The 13,278-nt window shown below is 36.7% G+C and overlaps 1 protein-coding gene across 1 annotated transcript in view; it reads right to left on the reverse strand.

The window, feature by feature from the left end:
• Positions 1-1,566: 1,566 nt before the first annotated feature.
• LOC133534236 (uncharacterized) overlaps positions 1,567-13,278 on the reverse strand; it is a 58,188-nt gene continuing 46,476 nt past the window's right edge. Inside the window, exons 5-9 of the mRNA XM_061873331.1 lie at positions 9,318-9,451; positions 7,866-8,204; positions 5,246-5,369; positions 2,747-2,813; positions 1,567-1,840 (exon numbers count right to left, since the gene is read on the reverse strand). Coding sequence (XP_061729315.1) covers positions 1,828-1,840; positions 2,747-2,813; positions 5,246-5,369; positions 7,866-8,204; positions 9,318-9,451 — 677 coding nt within the window. The 3' untranslated portion in view covers positions 1,567-1,827. The remainder of the gene's footprint in view (positions 1,841-2,746; positions 2,814-5,245; positions 5,370-7,865; positions 8,205-9,317; positions 9,452-13,278) is intronic.

Consider the following 13,278-nt stretch of genomic DNA (forward strand, 5'->3'; position numbering starts at 1 on the left):
TATTTATTGTTTCCAACGTTATTTTTAATTTTATTTTCTTAATCTCACGAATCAAAGATTTGTAACACAGGTATTGGCCACTTAGTTGGATAGAATATCTAGTCCAATATCGGTACAGATCAAACACGGTTTAAGGTCGCAATTTGATTCTATAAAAATCTGTTTTAATATTTAAACATGGCCGCCGGCTGCGCACATCAATAAATTATTATGATAACTTATTCATGACAAAAAACTAGCATCGCGCCAAACACGACTAATTTAGCTGTTACTTTATCAATTAAACAATAAAAATTAACGTGCGTGCCTACTCATTAATTTAAGTAGGTTATTTTTATTTCATTTAGAATAATGCCACAACGAAGTTACTTTCAGCATAAGTACTTTAAGGATAAACGACTACTTATATCTGGATTTTATTTAGAGATTTTTTGTATATACCTTCATGGCAACTAATTTAATCTACACTTGGCCTCTAGTGATGCGATTATGCCGCTAGAAATTTCCCTTTTCCTACAGAGAAACCTACTGGGAAGATTACCATTTTTCCAGTAAAGTTCTTCAAGCACAGCAACATTGAATTAATGCGCGACATGTATCTGCTATCTACAGAGCAACGTATATTTGAGCGAAACGTCATTCACAGCGTAAACGAAATTCATGGCATTTACGTTTTATGCAATAAAACGTTACGTTAGACACGATAACAATATAGATTTTTTAACATGGATCTCCAAATTGTATTAATAGATATCAAATGCCAATAATGGAGGTAGCGGTAACGGTAAGGTCTCGGTAGCATTCGGAAAATACTCGGTAAAATTGGAAATCTTCTTTTGGAAGAAACAAATACTTTATAATCTAAAGACGTTTCGGTTTGGAAAAATGACATTTGGAATAAAATGTATTTAAATACATAAGTACTAATAACTATGAATTTGAAAGCAGGGAATCTTACCAGGCACGTTACCGGAAAATTACCAGTCTTGGGAAAATTTGCTAAAAGGCCATAACACTAAATGTTGATCTGCTGATAATCGGTTGCAAACAAAAAAAGTAGACGTCCACTAGCAATAAGGGTAAAATAATTAAATTCTGACACCCCACTATGTGACGGCGATGCGACAATGGCGGACATGTGGACATTTATTTGGAAATAAACAAAGATAAAAGCATCATTTATTCATTCAAGGGAGCCAGAAGGCACTATATATTTTGAAGAAAATCTCCTTGTTACTCGTTAATTTTACTGTTACATACCTATTATTGCAGCATTTTTGGTTAGTCTAAAAAGTTTTGAATTGGTCATGTTTCTGTAAATATTTCAGGAATTGTTTCCTATTTGGCAGGGAATATACCAAATCCGAAAAATAAAGCTGCACAATCCTGCAAGGATTCAATGTGACCATAGCTCACAGAAAGCTAGCACATGACAACAGAGTAATAAAGCATTTTGATACATGGGATTGATTCCAAGTCTGGTACAGTTTTTGACGACTAGAAATAAATTATTTTTGGCAGACAGTGGGGATGAATTTGGTAACATGGTCAGAAAATTAAAATCAATTTAAAAACATTTGTTTATTGTTTATTTTACGCTGTAATAACGGTTACTTACCTACATAAAGTTCGTCAAGCAAAACATCACTATTTTCTTAGAAGACATTTCGTTAAATCTAGTTATTTACAAGTATAAAATTCACTACAAACTTTCGACTCTCCTCGCTTTACCTGCTTTGATTTCGATCGTTAAAATGTTTGTTATGCTAACACTGATTTTAGATTTGAAAAAATGTAGACAAGTTATAGTTTTAGTTAACGCCCTCATCATCGGATAGTCCTGGAACAAAAATCTGTGTTAACGACTGCTTATTGAGTTTTCAAGCTTGGAACACCAACTTCGTAAGTATACAACAAAGTATATAAAAAGTTCGCAATTGATTTAAGAATTTCAAGTTGCTTTTCACTTTTCACGGTAAACTATTAAATAAGATTTTGCACATTTACTTAGTAAGAAGTTTAACTGGATACCTGGAGATAAATTAGGATCACATCTTATATCCAAAATATACCGGGTGTTTCCTGCTACACGAGCAATTAATTAAACCATATATTGTACATCTAAAACTATATAACTTTTGATTAACAACTTTTAAAAATGATGAAATCTTTAGATTTTCTCTTTTTCATGCAAATGTAATATTATTTTCAATGTACGCTGACATCAGTGTGTTTGATTTGACGTTGCTTGTCACGCTTTAAACATTACGAAATTCGCAATACATTGCGTCTTAGAATTAACTTGAATATGTAATCAAAATCTAAACATAAGTTATTTTTAAAAGTTGTTAAACAAATGTTGGTCAGTTTGAGGAGTACAGCCTGCAGTTTAATTTATTGCTCCTGTTACAGGAAACACCCGGTATAGATACTTGGTTTACGATTACGGTAGGTAAATAAACCCTGCGGTGTGGTAGGTATAATATAAGTAAGTTAATTATACTAAATACTTCTTACTCTAAGTACTGCCTTGCTATTAAGTTGATCGCTAGGACAAATTACTAAAAGCCCCACTAAATCTTTATTATGCTGTATTTATGTACTAATCCCTTAAATGAGCATTAAGTCGTCAGTTTTTCAAAGGTTTGAACCATATTATTTTAAAAGCGATAAAGATCAAAATAAGGTGGGATTTATATTCTCAATCTAAGGTTATAACCTTGTAATTAGTAAGTTAAATTCTTACCAGTGTCTATATATTAAACAATTGAGCATCGCTACGACTCCGACGTGCGATGTGGAACGCCGTAGACCTGTGAAAGAGAAATGATATTTTATTTAGTAGACGGTTTATCGAAATCCTTGTTTAACCGTTCGTATATCGCCGGAACATGGATCCGTGCAGTAATTATTAATTAAAATTCAATACCTAATACTAACGTGGATCAGCTTTCTGGTATACGAAAGGATAATAAATAATACCATCCAGTACGATATAGTTGTTTATGTGACAGCGTGCTAAAGACAGTGTCTGTCTCTTTCAATCGCCTGGTGTTAAAAAGTGACACTTATATTATCACATGGACAAGCCCTTTCTTAAAGAGCTTAAAATTGACATTAAATTTTACCATGATTCGCGGTAAAACTAACATTTATATGATGTATTATTTATTTTGCTTTTTTTTGTATTTACCGTTCAATTTCGTTGACATATCATTTTAAATAAAAAACAAAATATTTTGATTTTCGCCTTTAAAATGGTAACGTAAAGTATTAAGGCAATTAGATATAAATTGAACTATCGTAATAGACTCAGTTGATTTCAAAGCGCCCTCATAGTACAGGATATTCTCAGTTATTTTGTATAAATAAATAAATAAATAAATCCGTCCGTAGTCAACTAGGAACCCTTATAGTTTCGCCATGTCCGTCTGTCTGTCTGTCTGTCTGTCCGAGGCTTTGCTCCGTGGTCGTTAGTGCTAGAAAGCTAAAATTTGGCATGGATATATAAATCAATAAAGCCGACAAAGTCGTACAATAAAATCGAATTTTTTTTTTTTTTAGGGTACCTCCCCTACCCCTAAAGTGGGGCTGAACATTTTTTTTTGCTTCAACCCTACAGTGTGGGATATCGTTGGAAAGGTATTTCAAAACTAATAGGGGTCTTCAACAAACATTTCTTGATAAAGTGAATATATTTGGAGATAATTGCTCCGAAAGAAAACAAAAATGTGTCCCCCCCCTCTAACTTTTGAACCATAGGTCCAAAAAATATGAAAAAAATCTTGGAAGTAGAGCTTAAGAAAGACATTAAATGAAAACTATAGCGGATATGATCAGTTAAGCTGTTTTTGAGTTATCGCAAAAAGTTTCCCCTTCATAGTAAAAAGACGTACACCCACAGTTCATCCCTTGGTTAACAATCTACCATACTTTAAGCTCCAGTTTAGCTTATTGTGATGGAAGAGTAACTACGGAACCCTATTCTGAGCATGGCCCGACATGCTCTTGGCCGGTTTTTTATAGTAGGTATTGACGTAACAGTCAGTAAAATAGTTATTTACGATACAAGTGCGAAACATGTATCGTACAACGTTCTTCTTCTCTCGTGTCGAGGTTCCCCTAAACAGTGGATGACCAGAAAGCAGCGGTACTGACAGCCCGGACCGTGGCATCTCTCAGGTCAGATTCAGAGCACGAGTGCGGGCACGCGGGGCAATCCAGCAGGTGCGCCATGGTATGTGGTGCAGTGTCGCAAGCACATTGGATAGAGTGGCCACGAAGCAGTCCCCATTCGACCATGCTCTGTTTACAACGGCCAACCTGAGACTTGCCTGAGCCTGTTCATCGCCTGTACAACGTTTTACAGTACATATGACCCTTTAAATTTTCGACATAGTTACATAATGTGCTAATTTACGCACTAGTGCGGAAAAGTAGCACCATATGCACTATAAAAACAGTATTTTTAATGTCTTTTCATCGCGCTTGCTAGAAAAATATCTTATTTCATACAGGTCTACTGAAGGACAAAGGCCTATATTGTTCCCGCGGAAGTTATGGAATGTGAAAAAAATGCTACAACTCCCTAGGGAGTTTTTTTTTTCAAAATTATGGCACTAATTCATACAAACCAAGTAGCTTAAATAAGTTTTACTTTTAAAATACTGACGAATATTATTTAATATTTTTGTTTATGTTTAAAATATTTAATTTGATTACTTTAATAGCTGTTTAAAATATTTTTACATAATTTTCAATCGCCTTCAAATGCCTAACCTGTGAAGAAATGACAATATGGCTGACGAATGATTGATATGTCACCGTATTTAAGAATTATTTCGGTTAAAATTTAGTTTTTTCTTCGCAAGTGTGATGAAAAACATTGTGTGTAATTCCGGGGGTAAGAATATTGCAAACTCGGGTCTTTGATTCCCCCCAGCCTGCGGCTGTAAGGAAATACCACCCTCGTTTCCAAAATTTCACTTACCCCCCTCGTTGCATAATGTACTATTTTCTCATCATGGTGATGTTCACATTCGATGTGGATCCGCACGCCGATCGAACTATATAAAGCGCCGTCTCGCCGCCTCGGCTACGAAACGCACGCTCTAAGCGTGCACACTCTGCTCTGACGCTGGCCACCATTCATGTATGTTAACCAATGTATGGCGGTTAGCGTCAGTGTTGAGAGAATTAAGCATTAGTAGGGTATTTCATTCATATACGAGTAGAACTACGTTACCTGAGTTGGAGTCCCGGCTGCCCATAACGGGCGCGATCTGTGGCCTCTCCTCGTCCAGAAGCAGCGCGTCGCTCGTCGCCCACACGGACAGCACGCGCGCTACGCACGTCACGTTCAGACGACCCTGTTTCAACGACATACTTATTGTTGTAGGATTATATTCAACTCTTAACCAAATTTTGCGAGGTGATTATATAGATTATTCTGATTACCGTTTACTCTAAGACCTACCCCATAAAAATAGCTCTTTTATACATTTTTGCTGACCAGATGTCGATGATGCGAAAGCCAAAATTTTTTATCTCATTAGCCTCTCGCGGTCGCAGAGCAAGTTTTACTGCATTTTGGCCAAACGAAGACCAGATGGAAGCTGGACAGTCCTTATTAGGAACAGCGAAATTGAAGAACTCACAGACTCAGTTTGTTAGGCTATCTTGAAAGAATGATGATCGAAGTGTGAAAAGAGCGTACCTGGGTCCTGGGGCCTGTCGGGCGCCCCAGGTATCGCCGAGCCACATGTTGGAGGCGGATCTATGTTGGCTCGGACAATTGGCGAGAAGTAACGCAGGTCCGAGAAAAGTGGCGCTGTCTTTTGTGGGAGTTCAAGTCTCATTAGAGCAGGTAAACATTTTGGCTGACCAAATGTCGATGATGGGAAAGCCAAATTTTTTTCGACACTGAGGTATCATAGTAAAAGTGACTCAGTGTAACATTATCCATCTTTATCATCATTAAAAAACTTTTACTAACCTCAACATCAATAACAAGTTAGCAGTTATTAACTTTTGAATTGACAAAAGTTGACCGCCATTTTTTGGCAAGCTAAAGGCTACACGCTAGCTACAGTCAGTAGTTAGCCAAAAGGACCGGCCCGAACGGCTGTCTATTAACGCTTGCAAACCAGAACAACTTTTTACTTTTCTTTGAAAAACACAATTTCAGTGGCGGCCACAAAATGGAATTCATTTTAGGAACAGCAGTCGCGGGCAAATTTACACGCGGAGTTGTTTAATATTTGGACTTGCATAGTCCGTAAAGTATATAAGTATTAGTATAACTTACTTTCTACTGTACGTTTATGAAATTCATTGTCATTGCAAATACTCTTCATATTAATGCAATATCCTAACACTGAAAAGAGTGATGTGTTCAGAGAGCAGGCAAAGATTCGGAATATCTTATGAGTTTGTATGTATATGTCATTAATGTATTGGTACAACATACAAATAAAAAATATTAATGGCTATTCCTACCTTTTTTAATTTTGTAATGTGTTTCCCGTACAAAACTTAGTCAAGTTAATAATACTTAAAGAAGATTGTAAGGATATATCCGATTTAAAGAAATACCGTCGTAACAAAAGGTTAAGCGGCTTACTTAACTCACATCGATTTATATTACCACCAGTAAAAAATGTCTACGGTATGAGATCTAACTATTACTTGCTTCCTAAAGTACTAGACAGCCTTCCGAAACATTTACAAAATTTATACCTACCCAATCCTGAATAAACTAAAGATGTAACATATATATATGTTATATATTTTATAAGGAATAAGTGGAATAACATTGATGTAACATGTGTACAATATTATAACATACCTAAATATTGCATTAGTCTGAACTCTGACTGTAAACAAACCATGTCTGGCTTAGCAGTTACGAAAAATGAAACTCTGCGATTCATTAGTTTTTAGTACTTTAATAAATAAATTAAAAAGGTAGTGCTAACAATAAAACAAATATCAAATATCTTATAATTCGTGGCTAATAAATAATTTTATTTTACTGGGAATATTTTGTCATAGAATGTAAAACAGGCTTAGTAATCAAAGGAAAACAGACGCGTTTTATCTTGCGAGACTGGCGGAAAATTAAACTCGTGAAAACGTGTAGATACCCACATTTGTGAAACCCCTATTCAATACGGATTTAAGTAACGTTTTATGTCGAGATAGTTTCACACTTTAATTTTATTTTGTGCTGTTTGGTCGTAGTTATTATTTTTAATGTGAACTCTTTAAAAATATATAATCCATATGATGTTATTGTAAGTTATCTTGGTAGTAATCTTCTTCAAGCGTAGCGCAAGTATTTCAATATTTTTTGTTATGTGTTCCAGCATTGTAAAAATACGAAGCGGATTGCTCAAATGCAGATTTTATTAGCGTCAAATTAAATTGAATCTCATTAGCCTCTCGCGGTCGCAAAGAGCTATGCGCAGATTGTTAGTGCTTATTATGCGCATTTTTATTTTTTTTCTTGCTAAGCTTTGACACATTTCGCGACGGAATAAACCAATATAATTATTTTTATTTTATAATGCGGGAAAGCTGGATTCGACGACAGGTGCGATAGATTTACTAATAGGTACTATTTCCGAATTTAATCAGTGGTTACAAAACACAGCTCCACGCCGTGTCAAATTTCAAATTTAATTTAGCGTTGTAATTGCTGTTTTTAACCATGGTAAAATACCAAAAGTTGATTTTCCTACCTTGGAATGATTCTAAACTCTAATAATAGCATTTTTCAGTGCCCACCTTATAACCACATCAACAAATCTGCTCTTAATTACTTTGTATAATGTTTTTGGAACTGAGTCAAAATTTTAAGTTACCTTATGAAAATGTGCAGACTGTACTCTCATAACGAGTTGGCTGAACGAACTCGACTTATTAGATTTCTCTTCTTCAACGCTGCTGTTCAATTTGTTGGTTATTTGTTCAGTTCGCGGCGGGCGAGTCGTAGTCTCCGCTTTCCGGTTATCAGTGGCGTCCAGAATGTCCATGTTTCCAGGAATGTCTATCACGTTATCGGTGACCGCTTCTTCGTAGCCGGAGATTGCATCCCACGGGCTGAATATAATTCTATTAGCATCCTCGAGCGATGCGTCGGTTATCACAGGGTTCCTCCGCAGCGAGTACGGGTCGTGTGGCGGAATGTCGAGGCCTTTTACCTAGGAAATTAATGATGTTAGAGGGTGCACCGAACTTTAATGGCAAAAGTAAAGTATGTATTACAATTTCCGCTTCCACGTAACGTAAATTGGGCATATATTAATGTTTTAAATTTAAACCTCTCTATATTTTACATGTAAGCGTTAAAGAGAGTAAAAAGTTTTTTGTCTTCTTTAATCATTTTAAATAGGTATTCAAAATTTCAAAAAAGAAAAATACCACTTAAAGTGAAGATAGGTAAGTTTGTTCAAACTTCGTTTTAAAATAAAACCGATATTTAAATAAAATGCACAGGTTCTCGTAAATGTAAATTAAAGTAAATTGAATAAATAAATATCAAGGTGGTTGCAGAAGTTATATATACAGGTGTATATGTCGCAGCCATCTGGTTTAGTTAGCCAGCTCAGTCGCCTAGGCCGATAGAAAATCACTCAACGTTTAACAACTTGGCGTATTGAAAGTCTTTGAAAACGACTGGTTCACTCAGCCAAGTGATTTAAATGTAACAAAGGCTAGAGAAATGAAATAAAATATAATAAATAAATAACAAATAAATTAACAATAAAATACTAACCGAGGTTAGCTGAACCTAATCGAACCGAACATCAAATTCATCAATGTTCAAATTAACTAAATGACTGGTTGGCTGGTTGATGATCAGCCAAATAATTAGCTGGCTAATTTAAACAGTTGGCTGGGACATATACATTAACACATTCATTTAAGTGTCTGCACGACCGCTGCTACGATTGTAGCCGACAACACGGGAAACCCGCATGAAGCGAAAAGTGCCTACAGAGAACCCGCCTAGCGGGTTGCTGTAGCGGGTGGGTTAAAAAAGGTTTCACGGGTACAATTGGAAAATTGTAGCCATCAATTAATGTCAAAAATATTCAAAGATTATGGTATATAGCTTTATATGTATTTACTGTAGGCTTCACGAATAATAATTTTGGCTAATTTTATTGCTCAACGCTCTATGGGCATTTATTAATTCTGTATGATTAAAGCCTTAGTTAAATGTGCCCAAGTTGTTTTTATTATACTGTCCACAGAAAAAACGCTTGCCTTTAGTCTGGAACGTTTTCGACTCAAAAACATGGTTATCTCACCTCTATACCATTAAGGAGCCAAGTAATATTGGCGGGTGGGTCTGCAGGCGGAGCCGTGCAGTTGGCCCGCAGCATGTCGCCGGCCGAGTACCAGCTCTTCTGCGCTCGGACTCGCGGCCCGGACGCGGGCAGCTCTGCCACAAATAAGTACATACGTCAGAGGGCCTACCGCGATCCACGTTCGACGTGTTGCCTCCCTGTTACACTTACGTGCGAATTTACAAGTTCTCGGTAGGCCCTCAGAAACAAATGACTCCGACGGAAGATCAGCGCTGGCCAACAGGCCAGCACATGCTGAGGGGAAACATTTCGTGCTTACAGTCTTGTTTATTTCTCAGTTGTATTGTATTGTATACCATGAATATTTTTTTATTATTTATAGTCCAATAACATATCAGTAAGGGCCGGTTGCACTCAACAATTGACGGACCGATTAACATCAATCAGCAGTGAACTTTTGCAAACTGACGCGAATTTATATAAAGGTCAGGAAAATGACCGTAGTAAGCTGTTATGCGTTACAATATTAAATTATGATTAAATCCCGGAAGTTTAAACGTAAGCAAAACACGGCAAATACGAATGTTTTGTTCAGGAAGTATTAAAAAGTATAAACAATGAGAGAAACGCGAATGTTTTATTTAAAATCAGGGTTTATCTACTAGAGATTTGAGGTAGCAAGTCTTTCTTACCTGAAGCAAAAATTTACTAAATCAATTAAAGGGGCCAAACCAAATTCGCTGATTTACATCGCTATAGCATGCATGAACGTTGTATAAGCAACGAAGTTATGTACACAATATTTTAGCTTGGTAATTGTTCTTTAATCATGTCCACTGATATTTCAAAAAACATATCGTATCACAAGTAAAAAAAAAAATCCGTGAACCCTTTTCTCGAGTTAAAATCCGTATATACTCCCTTATTATGCAACGCTTAGACACTAAACTGTAACCAATCGTGAGAAATCGTGTATACATCAATTATGTTTGCTGATTTTTCAATTATATAAATAGTTTTTGAGAAACCGATACTACGGGCGAGTAGGGGCAGTCACCGCTTGACCGTCGGATGGGAAACTTGTGTCACTCGACGCGATGCACGCGCAATTTTTCTCTGTGAATCGTTCGTACGATTTTGAGTTCTGAGTGATACTGTTCATTTAAAGTGAGTGTTAAGAGAGCAAACGAGTGATACAGTATGCAGCATTGATTACTCTTTATTTTCGAAAATTACTGAACAGTTCACACGTAGAATAGATAGATATTTATTATGCTGACCATACGAATAGACCCGCGAACGTAAGCTATAAAACCTAGGATACTTTTTCGAAGTACGATTAAGTCCAGTTGTAAATCAAAATTGTGACACAAAAATAATTAAAAAGACCGTTAGGTGAATGTTGGTCATTTATTACTATTATGATTGTTATTGGCAGATAGTTCCATAGTATAGCGGAAATAGGTAAAATTTTCGTGAGCATGCCACCCGTTTTAAAGGATTAGATCTAAACGACCAATGCAAGTTCAGCGCACAAATACAAAAGTTACACAACACACAATGGCTACAGCCGCGGTGAAACCGCAAGCCGCCTCTGTGAGCTTTAATCTTTACGAAACTACTAAAGCCTAATTAAATTACGGGCCCAGCATGCAAGCGGAATAGAATTGTTCGTGTGCCCGGCCAACTGGATCGTATAAACAAAGTTGTGGGCCACTAAAGAAGGAAAAATACTGATCGCAATAAATTACACGAGTTGAGTCCACACCGGGTTCAGAGCGCGATGTCGGCGTCGACGTTGCATATTCATCTTTCATACGCGCTCGTTCCATTTTAGTTTACCGCAGAATTTTGCAGAGCGCGGTTTAAACGCCGAACAGAGAAAATGGCGCCCGAACTAAAACTCTGCTTGCTTTTGTTTGCCAGTAGCGCCCTCTATTACGACGCAGCGGCGGAACTCGGCGCCGAGCAAAGTTTTAAGTGTTTACATTCCTGTTCTGTCGCTTTTTGCCAATTCTACTTAATGGGAACGCAGGGAGTTCTCAGCACCTCGTTTAATTCGGCCATCGTGGGTATATTTTAGTGTTTATTTAATCCGTCAAGATTCTGCTACTCCTTACTTTATTAGGAAAACAACTGTGTTTTGTTTCGAAAGATGTTTGAGTTTCTAATTATGATAAGACGCGAAGCAAAGCAGCCGGAGCTAATTGTGTAAACACGACACGTTAATAAATTGTTATTTTAGGACAATTATTGCTACCGCATATTTTAAATAAGTTTACTTTATATCATTGTGTATTTTTATACTTTTGTTATAAGTTGAAGAGGTCTTAACAATTTGATGACGAGTTCAAACTTATTTCACAACTTTTCTCAATCTTCACTCAATTATGACAGCGGAATATTCCGAGATAATGTAGTAAGAGACATAATTAATACGTGGTCCCAGAATCCCTTGAATGAGGTGTCAGACGGTACGTAATGCTAGATCGTCCTAATTTAAAGTTATATTGCAATTAGAAGCGCGTTTCTAGAAACACGTTCAAGTGTAGCACTCCTAAACTTAATTATTCACTATAACGCGTAGTAGTATCACATATGTGACAAATAGGTAATAATGTCATGTCACTGAGGATCGCCGTGGCAGCGGTAGCGTCACACTACGCGCACCTCGCGGGTCTCCACAATAACCGTAAATTAACCAAGATAAACCTTAATCAAACATCCCTTGTGTTCGATTCCCCACATTTATTGCCCAACAATAGTTCTGATTTACGATTTAGGATTGCACGAGGCCGCCACGGGATCGTCCGTATTATTTATACTTACGATTGTTAGGTACTTACTAATGCCCAGTTTAGTATTGAACAGAGCCGATAACAACAACCTATCGCTGTAGACAGCTACTGTAGCGAATTTAATTTCCTGTCTGCGAAATCAAACAGTTAATCTAATGGCAGATGTAAGTTAGTTACCTAGTTTGTTATCTATTTCAATAGTTTTGTTAGATCAACTTGTCTAATATATAAACTGCTGCTATCTGCTATTTAGTTTTGCAAGTTTGCCTTTGATTTAAGACAGATCTACGAGAACATTAGTTGGATAAGATTTAAATATATGTTCGTCGCAAGCTAATGAGCATTGCGTTATAGGGACATTATTTACTTTAAAATTCTACCATTCACATGATGTTCACCTTTTTCCGATTCTGATTAAGAATTCAATCCCCACGTATTGCCAAGCTTGCACTTTTGGCGGACGCTAGCAATATCAAGGCAATAACCCATCGCGAACGTAATCACGTGTTCTGCAGTTAGGTTTATATTGCATTGCCTTTCCGCTCCGAGCTCTGTCCCATTTAGAGTTGCTCCCAAATTTAAACCCATTTAAACATAATTTAAACACTCGCTGAAACAGGATGCAATTTGATGGTAAAAGCCTAAATGTTGCGCTCGAATGACTCTAATTACAATCACCAAGTGTATTGAGGTGATAATAATATGGAGTGAGTTTAAACTTGATTGCCAAATAATGGTTGATTCTGGCACGTATGCCTTTACTGCATATTTAACGAGGAATATATTTGATTGCGTTATTGTCAATGTGAAGGCCTATAATAAGCTGATTCGAGAATTTATTACTTCACACATACACATTATTTACTTCCTAGTAACTCGTGAAGCTGAAGGTATAGAGAAGTAACCTTAAATTACAATGCTTCTTTTACAACCCACCCATAAGAATAGTTTAGTACATAATAAATAAAAGTTCATCATCTTCCTAGCGTTATCCCGGCTTGCCACTGGTCATTGGAGCCATGGATCCGCTTGGCAACTAATCCCAAGAATTCGCGTAGTACTTTTTACGAAAGCGACTGCCATAACATAACAAAGTCCCCCGCCGTGTGTATCAATAAACTCAAAAACTCCTAAACGGATTTTCATGCGGTTTTCATCCATCA

This window comes from Cydia pomonella, unplaced genomic scaffold (genome assembly GCF_033807575.1).
Source record: "Cydia pomonella isolate Wapato2018A unplaced genomic scaffold, ilCydPomo1 PGA_scaffold_74, whole genome shotgun sequence".
Lineage (NCBI taxonomy): Eukaryota > Metazoa > Arthropoda > Insecta > Lepidoptera > Tortricidae > Cydia > Cydia pomonella.